At 36.6% G+C, this 17,961-nt stretch overlaps 1 protein-coding gene across 1 annotated transcript in view; it reads right to left on the bottom strand.

Annotated features, from left to right (window-relative positions):
* Nucleotides 1-8,409: 8,409 nt before the first annotated feature.
* Nucleotides 8,410-17,961, bottom strand: part of LOC140163454 (uncharacterized) — a 35,143-nt gene continuing 25,591 nt past the window's right edge. The window contains exons 15-18 of the mRNA XM_072186769.1: nucleotides 17,768-17,920; nucleotides 16,844-16,977; nucleotides 9,606-9,690; nucleotides 8,410-8,633 (exon numbers count right to left, since the gene is read on the bottom strand). Coding sequence (XP_072042870.1) covers nucleotides 8,469-8,633; nucleotides 9,606-9,690; nucleotides 16,844-16,977; nucleotides 17,768-17,920 — 537 coding nt within the window. The 3' untranslated portion in view covers nucleotides 8,410-8,468. The remainder of the gene's footprint in view (nucleotides 8,634-9,605; nucleotides 9,691-16,843; nucleotides 16,978-17,767; nucleotides 17,921-17,961) is intronic.

Here is a 17,961-nt window from a genome sequence, read left to right on the forward strand (position 1 = left end):
CCCATAGCGCCAATAGACGAACGTTTACGGTATTTTGTTGGAAATAAGTTTTTTCATTTTTTCTGGAGTTGGGAGTATTTTCAATACACATGTCCTCTAGAATTGCACTTATTCATGGAAACAAGAAATAGTCAGAATGGCAATGTTTTGCGTTCTTTTCATTTTAATGTCTTTTTCATCTTTTTTTCAATAGGTACAATAACCAATTTTCATAATATTGTATACATCATATTTGCATTGTTTCAAGCAATCATCAAGCTAATCTTTTTGAATACAGTGGCATTTTCAACAGGGTTCGCAGGTTTTTGCCGCAGGTGGAAAAAACCTTGTTTTTTGCCGGCAAAAATGGCAAAAACTAAAAAAGTGATTATAGTTCAGTTTTTTCATCTCAAAACAAATTATTAAGTTACAAAAATAATTGCCTGAGTGTACATGTAACAAGGCCAGATTCTGAAATTTTAAGTAACATATTTAAAAGAAATTAAAGGCATGCGTTTTCATTGCTTAAGTGCATTTAGCTGAAATGTGGCATATATCAAATTCAAAGCTTTTTCATTTTAAGGACTTGATGAGACAAAAAAATATGTTGAATGATTCATTAAAAGTTTTGTGCTACTGTTTATGAACTTTCTGTGTAACTTTTTAATATTTGAGTGACTATAAGTGAGTTTTTGCCAATTTTGCCGGTTGCCAGTTTTTGCCGGCAAATAACCGAACCCTGATTTTCAATATAAATTCAAGTTTCTTTACAGGTGTATAAATAATTATACAAATCTACAAAATTTTCACGTCGTCTGCCAAATATCTACACTTTACAATATATCAGAAAAATACAGCACTGTTTTGAATCTTAGCAATATCTTTATCATTCTTCATAACATACCTTAATTCTAATCCTTCTGACCAAACCGGTTTGATACTTTTTTTAAAATTTCAATATTTGGTCAGTGTTTTAAAAAAGGGGAAGCCTCTTATTTTGCATGTGTTGTGTAAACTATATTAGTGTTAAAATTCAAAGACTTGGGTTAAATCTACGCATTTAAAATCTTGAGCATATACGCCGTAGAAGTGACGTCATAATCGGATTAACTACCATAGCAATAGATGAATACAATTTTTGAATAGACCGCCCTGCACTACAAGCAGATTGCACTAATCACCTGTGTATGTCAGCAAACATAGATTGAGTACAATACCGCTCTTTTCAAAGATACTTATCTCACATGTGTGAGTGATCAGCCTTTCTTTGACATCTATGGTTCAATGCATCGGTACCGCGTGAACATTGTAGTGCAGGGCGGTATAGTCAAAATTGTATTCATCTATTGCTATGGTAGTTAATCCGATTAACTACGTCACTTCTACGGCGTATAGGCTAATTATGGAAGAAAGAGATAAGAATATCTCTTTCTTCCATGGGCTAATAATCTTAAATTCACTTTTTCATTAATACACAAATCAGAATACATACCCAAATTAAATAAATACAACAAGTCTTTAAGCTTGATTGTAGGCCTACATGTCGTCAGCCTGCTACGCTTATTGCCTTAGTATTTTTTTGTAATTTTAAGAACAAAGAACAAAATGTGGTTCAAGCATGCATCAATTACGTAATCACCCTAATTATTTCGGATTATTCCCTTTCATTTGTATCATTATCATTTGTTCTTGTGCAAAGATTGGTGAATAAATAGGTTTAAATGCATGCTTGAACAATATTTTGAACTTTGTTATCAAAATTACAAAAAATGACTTAGGTAATTAAAAAAAAAAAAAAAAAAAAAGCGCAGTGATTTATAGTGCGCTACGCACAGGCACAACGCCTAGACGTTGATCCACAAGCCTCAGCACACTTTACAGGTTGTCGCTCTTTCGAGAAAAAGAGCTTTAAAGTTTGAACATTTGACGTTTTTCTTTTTGAATAAAATAGATTATTAAACTGATCTAATGTCTTAGAAAATATAAAAATCTCATTATTTGGTGGCATGGTGGTGATTTTAGGATGTCACCAATGGAAAGAGCGCCCTCACATTAACCATGATATGGATTTATCTCAAAATGTCCCAATTTCAAGTTAGATCGTTTGACCAAATCAGGGCCGTATGGCCCCACATCATTCCATAAACCATTAAACAACAATTCAGGGACTTTGCTGCTTCAAGAGCGCACACTCTAGACATTCCACAAATAACCATCGCAACCAGGATCAGCTCCCCGAGTTTCGTACGGGTTACAACGAGGCAAATTAGCAGTGAGTTCCTTGTCCAGGGAATTTCAAGCTAACTCAATTTTTCCACGAGGCGTACTAGGCACCGCCAGGTTCGAACCGCAACCTCTCGCACCATAGTCGAACGCCTTAACGATTGAGCTAACTTGACTGCTATTAGCATAGCAGACTGACAATGTGTTCTTGCCTTTTTTTCCTAACGTTCATAAATACTTTGGTAGGGGGGGCTGGAAAATTTTGATTTCGGTATGTCAAAACTTTTTGACCCCCCCTCTGTCTGTATGATAAACTTTTAGAACCCCCCCTCTTTATGGACTGAAAACTTTTTGACCCCCCTTTTGTATACACCCAAACTTTTACCCCCCCCACACACACACACACATAATGAAGGTATACTAGTACTTAATATAATCCGCACTTGTTTCCACTATAAGTAATGCTTTATTTTACTAGTATAGTGGATTAAACTTATACAGTTTGAACCTTGTTACAAATTCAAGCAAACAGATCCGCAATAAATTTCTCATTTATCAGTGTCACTCTTACAGGCCTTATGTCTATAATAGGCCTAAATTGTCAGGACATCATAAAATATGAATAAATTGCTTTCAAATAAGGTCTCAAAAGTTATTGCACGGATGTATCAGGGGTGGATCCCTCATCCAGCTTTCTTGGTGTGGTGTGGGGGCAAATAAAATTTTGGGGCACAGACGAAAAACAATTGCAGTTGCTTTACATACATATATACCGGAGCTTTAAAAAACGCTTTACTGGATGTGCGCGCGTAGCGCGCAAAAAATTTGTATTTTACTCTATTTACACCTATGATCGGGATGAAAAGGGCTTTATTGTGACAATGTGCGCGCGTAGCACGCACAAATTTTGTATTGAACTTTTTAGACCCCCCCCTTTATGGGTGTCAAAACTTTCTTGACCCCCCCTTTTGCCACGTTAAAAACTTTTTTGACCCCCCCTTTTTGGAAGGTCAAAACTTTTTTGACCCCCCACAAATTTTCCAGCCCCCCCCCCACCAAGGTATTTATGAACGTTCCTAATGCATAATTGAATAGGCATATGAAAGTTTAAATTTGTATCAAAAATTGTGTCAAACTTATGGATTAGCATTAAGCTATGTTTTATCTTAGAAAACAATAACATAAAAAGACAAAATATTTAGTGCTCTATTTTTCAAACTCAGGAAATTCAAATATTTCATTAACACCAACAGTGTTTGCATAAATCTCTTGTGCAATGAATTCTTCCATATATCAAGAGCCATTTGTGAAAGAAAAAGGAAACTTACCACACCCAACTTCAGGTTTTCATGCATAACTGCATGGAACATGGGTGAGTGACCACAGATGAAAAACTCTGAAATTTGGAAAGTTCCTATCCTGTACCATACTGACACTTCACCTAATAACTAATAGTGTCAAAACTTGGCATCATTAAGTATTACGTCTTCATACTTTTGTATTTTAAAGAAAAATAAGATTTCCATGTGCAAATTTAAATCTCTCACATCTGAGTAGTACAGTGTTTCACATCTGAGATGTCATTTCGTCTCTCAGCTCACACACATTGGGCTATTCCAGTTGAAATCCACACTACCCCTGTGGAAGATTTTGGAAATACCTTCCACAGGGGGAGTATGTTTTTCAAATGTAACTGGTCAGAGTTAATCATTTTGAAACCCATACTCCCCATGTATTATGGCTTTAGCTATATCTTCCACAACTGGAGTAAGAATTTCAAATGGAAGTTACCCAATTGTCTGTTCTATTCAAAACTTATGCTCCCTCTGTGGAAGACTTTAGCTAAATCTTCCACAGGGGTAGTGTGGATTTTAAATAGAATAGCCCATTTTGTGATGAAAGGCAATTACTTTCATAAAATCATCAAATTTTGGTCAACATTTGTGAATCATCAAAGTAATGTCTTATAGTTAGCCATTTGTAGTTCTTTCCTCATCCTATCTGCTTCTACTTGTCTAAAGTATGCAGTGTCTTCATCCCGGTATAACTGTTCTTGTCAGTGTCTTGTCTTCAAAGTAATGTCTTATAGTTAGCCATTTGTAGTTCTTTCCTCATCCTATCTGCTTCTACTTGTCTAAAGTATTCTGTGTCTTCATCCCGGTATAACTGTTCTTGTCAGTGTCTTGTCTTCAAAGTAATGTCTTATAGTTAGCCATTTGTAGTTCTTTCCTCATCCTATCTGCTTCTATTTGTCTAAAGTATTCTGTGTCTTCATCCCGGTATAACTGTTCTTGTCAGTGTCTTGTCTTCAAAGTAATGTCTTATAGTTAGCCATTTGTAGTTCTTTCCTCATCCTATCTGCTTCTATTTGTCTAAAGTATTCTGTGTCTTCATCCCGGTATAACTGTTCTTGTCAGTGTCTTGTCTTCAAAGTAATGTCTTATAGTTAGCCATTTGTAGTTCTTTCCTCATCCTATCTGCTTCTATTTGTCTAAAGTATTCTGTGTCTTCATCCCGGTATAACTGTTCTTGTCAGTGTCTTGTCTTCAAAGTAATGTCTTATAGTTAGCCATTTGTAGTTCTTTCCTCATCCTATCTGCTTCTACTTGTCTAAAGTATTCTGTGTCTTCATCCCGGTATAACTGTTCTTGTCAGTGTCTTGTCTTCAAAGTAATGTCTTCTAGTTAGCCATTTGTAGTTCTTTCCTCATTCTATCTGCTTCTATTTGTTTAAAGTATTCTGTGTCTTCATCCCGGTATAACTGTTCTTGTCAGTGTCTTGTCTTCAAAGTAATGTCTTATAGTTAGCCATTTGTAGTTCTTTCCTCATCCTATCTGCTTCTATTTGTCTAAAGTATTCAGTGTCTTCATCCCGGTATAACTGTTCTTGTCAGTGTCTTGTCTTCAAAGTAATGTCTTATAGTTAGCCATTTGTAGTTCTTTCCTCATCCTATCTGCTTCTACTTGTCTAAAGTATTCTGTGTCTTCATCCCGGTATAACTGTTCTTGTCAGTGTCTTGTCTTCAAAGTAATGTCTTATAGTTAGCCATTTGTAGTTCTTTCCTCATCCTATCTGCTTCTACTTGTCTAAAGTATGCAGTGTCTTCATCCCGGTATAACTGTTCTTGTCAGTGTCTTGTCTTCAAAGTAATGTCTTATAGTTAGCCATTTGTAGTTCTTTCCTCATCCTATCTGCTTCTATTTGTCTAAAGTATTCTGTGTCTTCATCCCGGTATAACTGTTCTTGTCAGTGTCTTGTCTTCAAAGTAATGTCTTATAGTTAGCCATTTGTAGTTCTTTCCTCATCCTATCTGCTTCTATTTGTCTAAAGTATTCTGTGTCTTCATCCCGGTATAACTGTTCTTGTCAGTGTCTTGTCTTCAAAGTAATGTCTTATAGTTAGCCATTTGTAGTTCTTTCCTCATCCTATCTGCTTCTATTTGTCTAAAGTATTCATGTGTCTTCAGTGTCTTGTCTTCAAAGTAATGTATAACTGTTCTTGTCTAAAGTATTCTGTGTCTTGTCTTCAAAGTAATGTCTTATAGTTAGCCATTTGTAGTTCTTTTCCTCATCCTATCTGCTTCTATTTGTCTAAAGTATTCTGTGTCTTCATCCCGGTATAACTGTTCTTGTCAGTGTCTTGTCTTCAAAGTAATGTCTTATAGTTAGCCATTTGTAGTTCTTTCCTCATCCTATCTGCTTCTATTTGTCTAAAGTATTCTGTGTCTTCATCCCGGTATAACTGTTCTTGTCAGTGTCTTGTCTTCAAAGTAATGTCTTATAGTTAGCCATTTGTAGTTAGTTTTCCTCATTCTATCTGCTTCTACTTGTCTAAAGTATTCTGTGTCTTCATCCCGGTATAACTGTTCTTGTCAGTGTCTTGTCTTCAAAGTAATGTCTTATAGTTAGCCATTTGTAGTTCTTTCCTCATCCTATCTGCTTCTATTTGTCTAAAGTATTCTGTGTCTTCATCCCGGTATAACTGTTCTTGTCAGTGTCTTGTCTTCAAAGTAATGTCTTATAGTTAGCCATTTGTAGTTCTTTCCTCATTCTATCTGCTTCTATTTGTCTAAAGTATTCAGTGTCTTCATCCCGGTATAACTGTTCTTGTCAGTGTCTTGTCTTCAAAGTAATGTCTTCTAGTTAGCCATTTGTAGTTCTTTCCTCATTCTATCTGCTTCTATTTGTTTAAAGTATTCTGTGTCTTCATCCCGGTATAACTGTTCTTGTCAGTGTCTTGTCTTCAAAGTAATGTCTTGTAGTTAGCCATTTGTAGTTCTTTCCTCATTCTATCTGCTTCTATTTGTCTAAAGTATTCAGTGTCTTCATCCCGGTATAACTGTTCTTGTCAGTGTCTTGTCTTCAAAGTAATGTCTTATAGTTAGCCATTTGTAGTTCTTTCCTCATCCTATCTGCTTCTACTTGTCTAAAGTATTCAGTGTCTTCATCCCGGTATAACTGTTCTTGTCAGTGTCTTGTCTTCAAAGTAATGTCTTATAGTTAGCCATTTGTAGTTCTTTCCTCATCCTATCTGCTTCTATTTGTCTAAAGTATTCAGTGTCTTCATCCCGGTATAACTGTTCTTGTCAGTGTCTTGTCTCTCAGAGTAATGTCTTATAGTTGGCCATTTGTAATTCTTTCCTCATTCTATCTGCTTCTACTTGTCTAAAGTATTCAGTGTCTTCATCCCGGTATAACTGTTCTTGCCAGTGTCTTGTCTTCAAAGTAATGTCTTATAGTTAGCCATTTGTAGTTCTTTCCTCATCCTATCTGCTTCTATTTGTCTAAAGTATTCAGTGTCTTCATCCCGGTATAACTGTTCTTGTCAGTGTCTTGTCTTCAAAGTAATGTCTTATAGTTAGCCATTTGTAGTTCTTTCCTCATCCTATCTGCTTCTATTTGTCTAAAGTATTCAGTGTCTTCATCCCGGTATAACTGTTCTTGTCAGTGTCTTGTCTTCAAAGTAATGTCTTATAGTTAGCCATTTGTAGTTCTTTCCTCATCCTATCTGCTTCTACTTGTCTAAAGTATTCAGTGTCTTCATCCCGGTATAACTGTTCTTGTCAGTGTCTTGTCTTCAAAGTAATGTCTTATAGTTAGCCATTTGTAGTTCTTTCCTCATCCTATCTGCTTCTATTTGTCTAAAGTATTCAGTGTCTTCATCCCGGTATAACTGTTCTTGTCAGTGTCTTGTCTTCAAAGTAATGTCTTATAGTTAGCCATTTGTAGTTCTTTCCTCATCCTATCTGCTTCTACTTGTCTAAAGTATGCAGTGTCTTCATCCCGGTATAACTGTTCTTGTCAGTGTCTTGTCTTCAAAGTAATGTCTTATAGTTAGCCATTTGTAGTTCTTTCCTCATTCTATCTGCTTCTACTTGTCTAAAGTATTCAGTGTCTTCATCCCGGTATAACTGTTCTTGTCAGTGTCTTGTCTTCAAAGTAATGTCTTATAGTTAGCCATTTGTAGTTCTTTCCTCATTCTATCTGCTTCTACTTGTCTAAAGTATTCTGTGTCTTCATCCCGGTATAACTGTTCTTGTCAGTGTCTTGTCTTCAAAGTAATGTCTTATAGTTAGCCATTTGTAGTTCTTTCCTCATCCTATCTGCTTCTACTTGTCTAAAGTATTCAGTGTCTTCATCCCGGTATAACTGTTCTTGTCAGTGTCTTGTCTTCAAAGTAATGTCTTATAGTTAGCCATTTGTAGTTCTTTCCTCATCCTATCTGCTTCTACTTGTCTAAAGTATTCAGTGTCTTCATCCCGGTATAACTGTTCTTGTCAGTGTCTTGTCTTCAAAGTAATGTCTTATAGTTAGCCATTTGTAGTTCTTTCCTCATCCTATCTGCTTCTATTTGTCTAAAGTATTCAGTGTCTTCATCCCGGTATAACTGTTCTTGTCAGTGTCTTGTCTTCAAAGTAATGTCTTATAGTTAGCCATTTGTAGTTCTTTCCTCATCCTATCTGCTTCTACTTGTCTAAAGTATTCAGTGTCTTCATCCCGGTATAACTGTTCTTGTCAGTGTCTTGTCTTCAAAGTAATGTCTTATAGTTAGCCATTTGTAGTTCTTTCCTCATCCTATCTGCTTCTATTTGTCTAAAGTATTCAGTGTCTTCATCCCGGTATAACTGTTCTTGTCAGTGTCTTGTCTTCAAAGTAATGTCTTATAGTTAGCCATTTGTAGTTCTTTCCTCATCCTATCTGCTTCTATTTGTCTAAAGTATTCAGTGTCTTCATCCCGGTATAACTGTTCTTGTCAGTGTCTTGTCTTCAAAGTAATGTCTTATAGTTAGCCATTTGTAGTTCTTTCCTCATTCTATCCGCCTCTATTTGTCTAAAGTATTCTGTATCTTCATCCCGATATAACTGTTCTTGGAAGTCTCTTATCTCCCTCTCCATCTTCCGTCTCATTTCTCTCTTCATCTGCTCCATCACCTACATGTAAAAAAGATTAACAAGGTTTCAAGGCAAAATAGATTTCAATTTTGACATGAAAACCAAACCTTACAACAACTTTTCATAACAAATGTTTCAAATGTTCAATTCAAGGAGAAAGTAATCAATTCTCTTGTGATCATGGTATCCTCAATTTCATGGTATGATTCATTAGATCATGAGATATGCATATTAAATTGCATATTATATTACCGTGTCCCATAGGCCAGTGTAACTGTTACAATTTCTGTCAACAGACAGGAAGTACAAATTGGACAATGTCCTTGGCAAACAACAATCTGCCAGAAAGGTTGATCACACATAGGTACCATTATTTTAGACAGGGAGTTTGCACCTGGGACAGGCAAAATGCTGTGACAAATGCTAAATTACACTTATTGCTGCTGTAACAGTTTTTCATTCAACTCAGATGTAGATTACATCACTAAATGAAGGTCATGACAGTACACATTTAAGCTTGCCAAATTCCTGACTAGCCTGCTGAAGCCTTGTCAATGTTTGAAAGTCCAAATTGGACATGCAATTTTATTTAAATAAAGGGCAAACCTCAATTTCTAGCTATGGCACTAATCAAACTGATCACTATGTTTGGTTTAAGTTTGTTTTAGGTTCTGATGAACAAGGTACAAACTGCTACACCAAACAATAAGTTTTCTTTTTGTGAGGCGTTTACCGGGGGCGTTTATACTTGAAGACCGAATTAAAAAGACTAGTTTGCGTCCGACATCAGGGCAAAAGTGCAGCGTGATTGGTTGCTGACCTGCGCGGTAAGGCATTTTTGGTCTGGTTGACAGGACGTCACAGGCAAACTAGTCTTTTTTATTCTGTCTTCAATTATTGTAGATTCAACATTCCTAGCTATTTATACCAGGAACATTCACAGGCCCAGTGCTATCCCTACATTCCTTTTGTGAGTGAGCCACATTATATAAACACAACAGCAAACATTACCTTGTTCTGAGCATCATCTCTAACTTGTAACTGATGTCTTTCCTTTGCAATGGTTTCTGCAAGCATACTGAATTGATCACGGTAACTGATTGGTAATGGTTAAAGAAAGTAACAATTTGCAAATTTACTGACCAGTTTTCTGCATAAAACACATTCAAATTTGAATATAAAATTGAATAGTTCTATATGTAGCATTGAGAGATGACAAAGGTGGTATTTGGGGAGTATCTGTGTTTTGGAATTAATTGGTCACCCGAAAACATGGAAAGCGAACACCACGCATAGTAAATATTTATAGACATTTTTTGTACTCATTTTCAGTCTATTTTTACAAGTTGACCTCAAATGACCTTTGACCTCAGTGTGTGACCTAGGAAAGTTCTCATAGTGCAGCTTTGCTATTACAATAACAAAAAGGTGTTGAGTCAGGTTTGAACATTTTCTATTCTGTCGGTCGGCATGACGTCACTTGCAATAGATCGTTGAGATTGGGCTGTTCCATCTTGCGCACTCGGACACGAAGGGGACACTTACTGTTATATTCAATGGGGAAATCACAAAACGTGTCATAAAATAAATACCTCTTGTAAATTCAAAAAGTTCAATTTCTTATCAGGGTAATAAACTCCCAATAATTACAAAAGGAAAAGCAAATTGGTATTTTCTGTGCTGAGAAAATTGACTTGAACTGAAAGGCCCTGTACAAACCAATAGATATTTCGCGGGGTGTTCCCTTTGACAGCCGTGAAAAATGGGTAAGTGCACTGGATGGAACAACCCTGACCGAGAGAATACATGCATATCACTAAATTGTGGCTTTGACCTACCATAGTTTGGATTGCATGGTTTTATGATCATGCATTTTGTTATATTGTGAACAGTATTGAACAACAATGCCTATTGTGTTATATGAGCAAATACAAAACAACAACAAGGGTATTCCCCATGTAATCAATGTATTGCCATTCACAAATATGTGGTTGGTAGACCGTGGAAATTATTCTTGCTTGTAACCACCTTTGTTTGTTGCCAGCATGCAGATAGTAAGGCTGAATTACAACATCATTCACACTAAAAAAGCGATTATATATTTGACTAATGACCTTGATGGGTTTTTTTTTTTTTGCTTCAGAAAGGACAATTCATTTCATTGGTCAAGTAAACCACTAAGTTGCTGGTGATTGGAGTTTAAGCTTCAGTACAATCTATGGGACCATCAGTATGACAATTCAAGATTCAGTTTAACCTGGATTGCTGATATCTGAATCAAAGTACCATACACATTAACTTTATATCCTGTTATTCAACCCATTGTTAAAGTCAAATTTGGGTTGATGTGATTTGGTGTTGGATATGAGAGTACACCATGGGTTAATACAACTTGATCCACACGACTCTGAATCAACATAGATTCAGAGATTTGTGTGATATCCCATGACTATACAAATAAATAGCATCAACAAGAATCAAGAATGAATGTTATGCAATATAAGGAAATGAAAAAGTTACCGGGAATACCCAAAGCAGAAAGGTTGAGAAACTGTTTAGACTTTTGTGCCACAAGCATGAAATCACTTTTTGGTTACCAAACTATACCATTTATTGGGTAGGGCTTTGAAGTGACAGCAACAAAGGATGTGTTGAAGACTTTCCTTCTGAGTACAGGAGTCCAGAATCAAAGTTGAACAGTTGTGCCTTAAATGACATTGTCAAATTCATATGAGTTATTGTCAATGCAAGCTGGATATACAGACTACTGTACACCTGTTGCTATACATATGCATTTTAAAGCAGAGACTTTTCCTTGATATTATACAACTCAATGTAAATTTAGAATCACCTACGGAAGCATTGGACTCAAAGGTGCCTTAATCTATGTAATAAACTACTTCAAAGATACGGTGCGCCGCTGATGAGTTATTTGATACCTCCATAACAAGCCTGCAGCTTCGTTTTTTTAGTCTCAACGTCAGCTGTTCTGCTGTCACATACATTGCCGAATTTTTATTCAGAAGGCATATCTGGCGTCCTCTGGGACTCCACACTTCACAAAGACTACCGAATGGTTGTAGCTCAATAAGGCTACCACTTTCAACACTAGAATTATTATCTTGGTAGAGTCCAGTCGACAATAACATCAAAAAGTAATACCACCAAAACACTTGGCCTGCAAGAGATTGCACTATATGATTTTTTTAATAGTTCAGCTCCATAGATCCACAATTTCATTTCATTTTATGTTCAGTTCATGACAGTTCCAATGATGATACTTTTCAAATCCTATCAGTACATTCTTTTGGCCACACTTTTGGTGATCTATGTAGAATTAGCAGCATCTGAAGTGGATGAAACCATGGATCCCTTTCACTCCAGAATCTATGCTGAAACCAACGACACTGTCCAATGTCATAATCAGCACTTCATTCTCCAGGAGGATACTTCCATTACCATTCAGATATATGGAAATGAGACTTGTGACTTTCGTGTGTCCTCATCTAATGAGCAAGGAATAACCCTGAATATTCTTCATTTGTCCTCGTGGTCTATTTATGACTACTTTACACTGCAAGAATCGGGAGAATGCTTCAATCGATCTTATGGCTGGATTGGATCTCAGGCAGGTGAGTCATGCGCGTTGGTTCTTAATTGCAGTGTCATCCATGTCAACATGAGAGCTTTATTTATATTGGAAATACAGCAGAGCAGCAAGATATCATCAACAGAAGACATCGAATGGTTTGATTCAGATCATCTGCATACCCAAGTGAACATTAAGTTCAACCCATTCCCATGCAAAAATGTCCACATCTTCGATGAGATTTATCATATCCCATATCATGAAATTCCCTATGCGAGACTACAGGAGTTTAACCCATCTCTCAAGATAACTTTATTAGGTGATCCAGATTTCAAACCAGAAGAATTGCCAGGATTTGTTCTTGGACTTCCAGATAATGTATCTGTGGCTGAATTCCCCCAGTGTCCAATCAACTGCTTCTGTTATCTGAGCTTCCAAGCATTTCATATGGACTGTCCTGGTGCACCTGTTGTAAAGAAAACTTTATTGGTATATGAACCTCCCGGTTTAGTTTCTGAACAATCAACAGCAATTGAACTCTCTAACAGACATCTTACGCGCATGGAATCCAACATCTTCTTCAATCTATCGGATGCTATCATTGTATTGCTGAGTCAGAATCAGATAAGTACCATTGGAAGATATGATTTTGCAGGATTAGAGAACATTCACACTTTAGATTTGTCATTCAACCACATCTCAAGTATAGAAGCTGATTCATTCTCATGTCTGTATACACTGAAATGTTTACTGTTAAATGTAAATAAGTTAACCTATATATCACTGTCACTATTCAATGGACTGACAATATTAGAGAAATTAAATCTTGCTAACAATACCATTGAATCATTGCCATCAGGTGTATTCAGAGATCTTCATCAATTGCGGGAATTGTATCTGGATGCCAACAAACTCCAAGTGATTCAAACTGACCTTTTCAGTGGATTAACAAAGCTCCAGCTTTTAACAATCCGATCAAACAAAATTGCCAAACTGTATCCGTATCAGTTTTCAAATTTGACAGTTCTGGATCTTATGGACAATCGCTTGAAACAAATTCATAGTAAATCACTGAATTATTTAACTAACCTGAAATATATAAGCCTTCAGAAAAATAGTCTGCCCAAGATAACTAAAGCCTCCTTCACAGGCTTAGCTCTCCAAAATGATAGCTATATTACTGTAGATGACCCAGCCACATGTTGCTTTCTTGAACCATCAAATCGGTCACAATGTATCCCACAAAATAAGCCATCTCCTTACCTGACATGTAAGCAGCTTCTCCCCAGTACTGCAGTCAAATGCTTTGCATGGATTTTTGGCTTTTATGCTTTGTTTGCCAACATTATAGTGTTCATTTGGGGATGCGCTATGATAAAATTGACTAAAGACAAGCGAGTGAACCAAGTCATTTTTATCACCAACTAAGCTCTAGCAGACTTACTTATGGGTCTGTATTTGTTGGTTATAGCATCTGCTGATCAGTACTATAATGACTATTTCCCTTCATATGCTAAACATTGGAGAAACCAAGTGTTTTGTAAATTAGCAGGATTTCTATCAGTCTTATCAAGTGAAGCTTCCCTTCTTTTTCTAACTCTCACAGTCGTAGAAAGACTTTGGGCATTTCGAAACAATATCATTTCAACAACACCTCGCAAGTTATTTTGCCAAAAGACACAGACAATACTGTCAATATTTGCTTGGGTTATTGCTCTTGCATTAAGTATTGTAAATACAATTGTCAATGATGACCAAAATCATTTTCCTGATGTATGTATTGGGCTACCACTGGCTAGAAGAAAAGTATATTCAAATGATTATACAAACTTTACAATATCGTATGACTTTGACAGACCAGATGATCATTTCCAGCTACAAACATTTACAGAAATGGGTTCCAAACTAGGGAACTATTTCTCAATTGTGCTCTTTCTTGGCTATAACTCTCTGTTATGTGTGAACATAGCAATGTTGTACATACTCTTATTCATATCAATCGGTAAATCAGAATTCTCCTTGCTAAAAACTAATTTGAAAGTAGCCATAAAGATAGGTATTTTTGCGTTGACTGACCTCACATGCTGGTTTCCCATTGCCATATTGGGTATTTTAGCACAGACTGTAGTAAAGGAGCTTCCCTCTGAATGGTTTCCATGGATTATAACATTTGCTTTGCCAATCAATTCAGTACTCAATCCATTTTTGTATGCTACTGTAGATCGCATGTCACAATATTTTGCAGATCGTTTACGAACAAGAAGACAACGACTAAACTGTTATAACGAAATGGAAACAATGCTGTAGATCTATTCTATTGTTTTATTTAAAACAATATGACTTATATTTAGTAAAATGTATACATATATTTGAGTGGTATATCACGCATATCCGCACTGAATATGACACATGATATAAAATGATTTAGAGCAGGGGCACAGCCTGGGGTATTTACATTTACCCCCCCCCCCCTTGGGCTTAGAAGGGAGATGAGAGGGAGGAGAAGGGAGGGAGGAGAAGGGAAGGGAAGGGAAGGGAAGGGAGGAGAGTAAAGCAGAGGAAGGCTAGGAGGGAGAGGAAGGGAGGGCGGGAAGGAGCATGTTTTTAATGAACTAACAGCAACTTCAAATTGTCAGCTGGAACAAACAATTATGGTTTTATTTATTTCTAGAAAGAGGAAAATATAACACAAAATACCATTTTTTTGTATCTAGATTTGCTTAATCCTATTGTTCGGTGTATCACAATTAGTAGGTGCCCCCCTTGAAGAAAAACAAAAACAAGAAAAGATAAGATAGAAAGACAGAAAATAATGAAAGAAGGAAGCAACTACTTCATGTCTTTTTGGTTAAAGTACAAAAAAATAAGGATGGCGGTCCCAAATTGGTCATCCGCAGATATGGGTAGTGAACACCATGCATAGTAAATATACATTTGAGACAATTTTGTTTTAATTTTCAGCCTATTTTACGTCATCTGCATGGTTTACTTCGCGAGGGCAGATAGGTAAACCACACAGATGCACCAGACGTGAGTTGTGATGAACAACGGTGAAACGATGATTGAATCCCTATCAGTAACGACAACAAGCTAAAGATTGTGTAATTCACATGATTACTAGTATTTTATGAGGAATGTCAGTTAGTCATTGCTACTCAAAATTACAAGAAGATTGATGACACCTCTGTTGATATCAGCAATAAAACTACAGGATAAAACGGCAATGTTAGCAGCTTTCTCCAAAATAATGAATTCAACATGTAAAAGTGTGTGCGTACACAAGTTCCACACATGACGACTTCTACGCACAAATGGTTATGCGGACTTCTGTTAGTTAACTTGAATTTGTGTATACTCTAATACTAAAACATCTGTGTGAATCATATTTATCACATATTGAGGGGACGTTAAGTTGTCAGTCTTGTGAACAGAAGAGCCACACCTGTACATGTAGCCCACAGAAGAGTAGAGTGTTAACCCCTGACTGTACCAACCAATCACAGTGTTCAAATAGGCTCCAATGGCAATAAGCTTCACAAGAGGCTTTCTTGGGTTATCCAGGGTTGTCAAACCCAAACATAATCAATATGGGTTTTTAGTGCAATTTAATTTGCGCAGTAGTCTCCAAGCTCAACGTATGTTATCAATTTTGGGTGTTGTATTTATTTGATGAGAATAGTGTATTATTTAGTGTGTATATAATATTACAATGGTGTCATATTTGTTTGTGCATTGATTACTTTTTTTAGTATGTTCAAGGGACATGGGAGGCCCACAGATTGGCTCTTATGCTACATGTACATCGGTGGGTCTCTCATGCTTCTTACATACGCAGCCCCGCCCCATCCCTTGGATGGAGTTGGTTTGTGTTTCCTTGAGATCAACTTTTGTTTTGCCATGTTTTATTGCTGTTGTGTATAATTTTGTTGGTGTGTGGGAGGCTCGTGGATGTGTTTACATCGATGAGTCTCTTACACACTCTACACAGGCATCTTCATCTTTGGATGGAGATGGTTGTGTATTGTTTAACTTGGTTTCAGTGTGCTTTTGTTATATGAGAATAATAGTGTCATTTATTATCATGTAAAACTGTAATTTTATCTTGCTGTATGTTGATGTATTGAATGATGCTGGTGTGAGATGTACCGACGATCCCCCATTGGGATTTTGTCGGTGGGCCTCTTGGCAGTTTTTCTTTTATTTGTTTGCTTGCAGCTGGCTTGCTATTTTAAGAATAGTTATTATTTGTACAATTCTTAAGTTAAATTCATATATGTGATGCGATCAAGCAAAATCTGTCGGAAATCGGAAATATTGATTTTGAGATATAGCCAAACAAAAGAAATATTTCCTTTTGTTTCCTCTTGTTTTGGAAACTCTTTAATTGCTCATAAAAAATATATATGGAACTGGATGTTCAATTTCAATGGGGTTTTCTGCAACATGCAGCTTTAATGCTTTTTACTATTCTACATGTATAAGAAACTGAAAATTTAATATTTCCAAGTTCCGACTGATTTTGCTTGATCGCATCACATATTATAAATTAAGTTTGGTAGTTTTTAAATCTGTAAAGGGCATCGAGGAATCTGAAATTCACAATGCGCTATATAAATGCTGTTTTATTATTATTATTATCAAAATCAAATACAAAGGATACTAGTTTTCCAGTGAGTCGATTTCATCTTGTTGTCTTGCTGAGATCTGCTCTCGTTTCTCCCTTGCATATTGTCTCATCTCTCGTATGCGTGACTTCTGAATGGCAAGACCATCGTCAAATAGCTTCTTGAAAATCTAAATAAATAAAAAATATCAAAATTACTACTTTGGTATCACTCTCTATATTCTGTCTTACACTTTATCTTCACTTTTCATTAAAGCAGACTGTAGAAACTTACATGTGAGCTATATACCACTCTCCTGAAGAAGTTTAGTAGAGCATCAGGGGGAGTGGTTGAGTTTTATCAACAGAAGGTGAGTTATTCATCACTCTCCTGCACATGCTGCCTGGGGAGTGATTGAAATTTAACATAATAAAGTTCCAGAAATTGTAGCTCTCCTGGGGATGTTAAGGAGAGCTTTTAGGAAATTCATATCTCTCACTCCCCTCAAAAGGCAAAGCCTGTTCAAGTAATTATATCAATCTTATTGGAACATTGAAATAAAATAAAAAATTCTAAGTTTGAGAAAGGGGAAGCTTCTACATCACTTGCTTGACAAAAAAGTTTCTTGATGATCAGCTTCTTGAAAAAATTTTCACCCCAGTCATCAAAAGCTGGTCATGACCTGTTGCAGATGGAAATTCAGGTCCAATAGAATAAAGAGTCAATTCGACAAAGATCAGCCTTGTTTTAGGAAAGCATGTGAACTGTGTCGGGGAAAGAAATGATTTTTTTTTATCCTAGTAGTCCTCCAAAACAGAAACTTGTTTGCAATAGGCTAACATTTGCTCTTTATGTGCTCTCTGCTCTGCCTCTGCCCCCTAAAGCTCAACCCCACAGGGGGTACTTCCCTGTTATCCCCCTTGTCAGCAGGCACGTCTTTCACCCCCTTCCCCACAGACCCTGGTGGTCCCAATACCAACCTGTTCCTCTCTGTTTCTTCTTTTCATCATCCGCGACTGAGCACGTAACCTGAACTCATCATAGTATCGTCTTGCTCTGGCTGTTACTTGTTTCTGCTCACGAGCTTTTGATGTCATCGTACGCTCAGTTGCTTGGCGTTCTTTGATATCTCGCTATATTGTAAAAATATAATCAGATATGACACAAAATGGTA

The sequence above is a fragment of the Amphiura filiformis genome, chromosome 11 (genome assembly GCF_039555335.1).
Source record: "Amphiura filiformis chromosome 11, Afil_fr2py, whole genome shotgun sequence".
Classification (NCBI taxonomy): Eukaryota; Metazoa; Echinodermata; class Ophiuroidea; order Amphilepidida; family Amphiuridae; genus Amphiura; species Amphiura filiformis.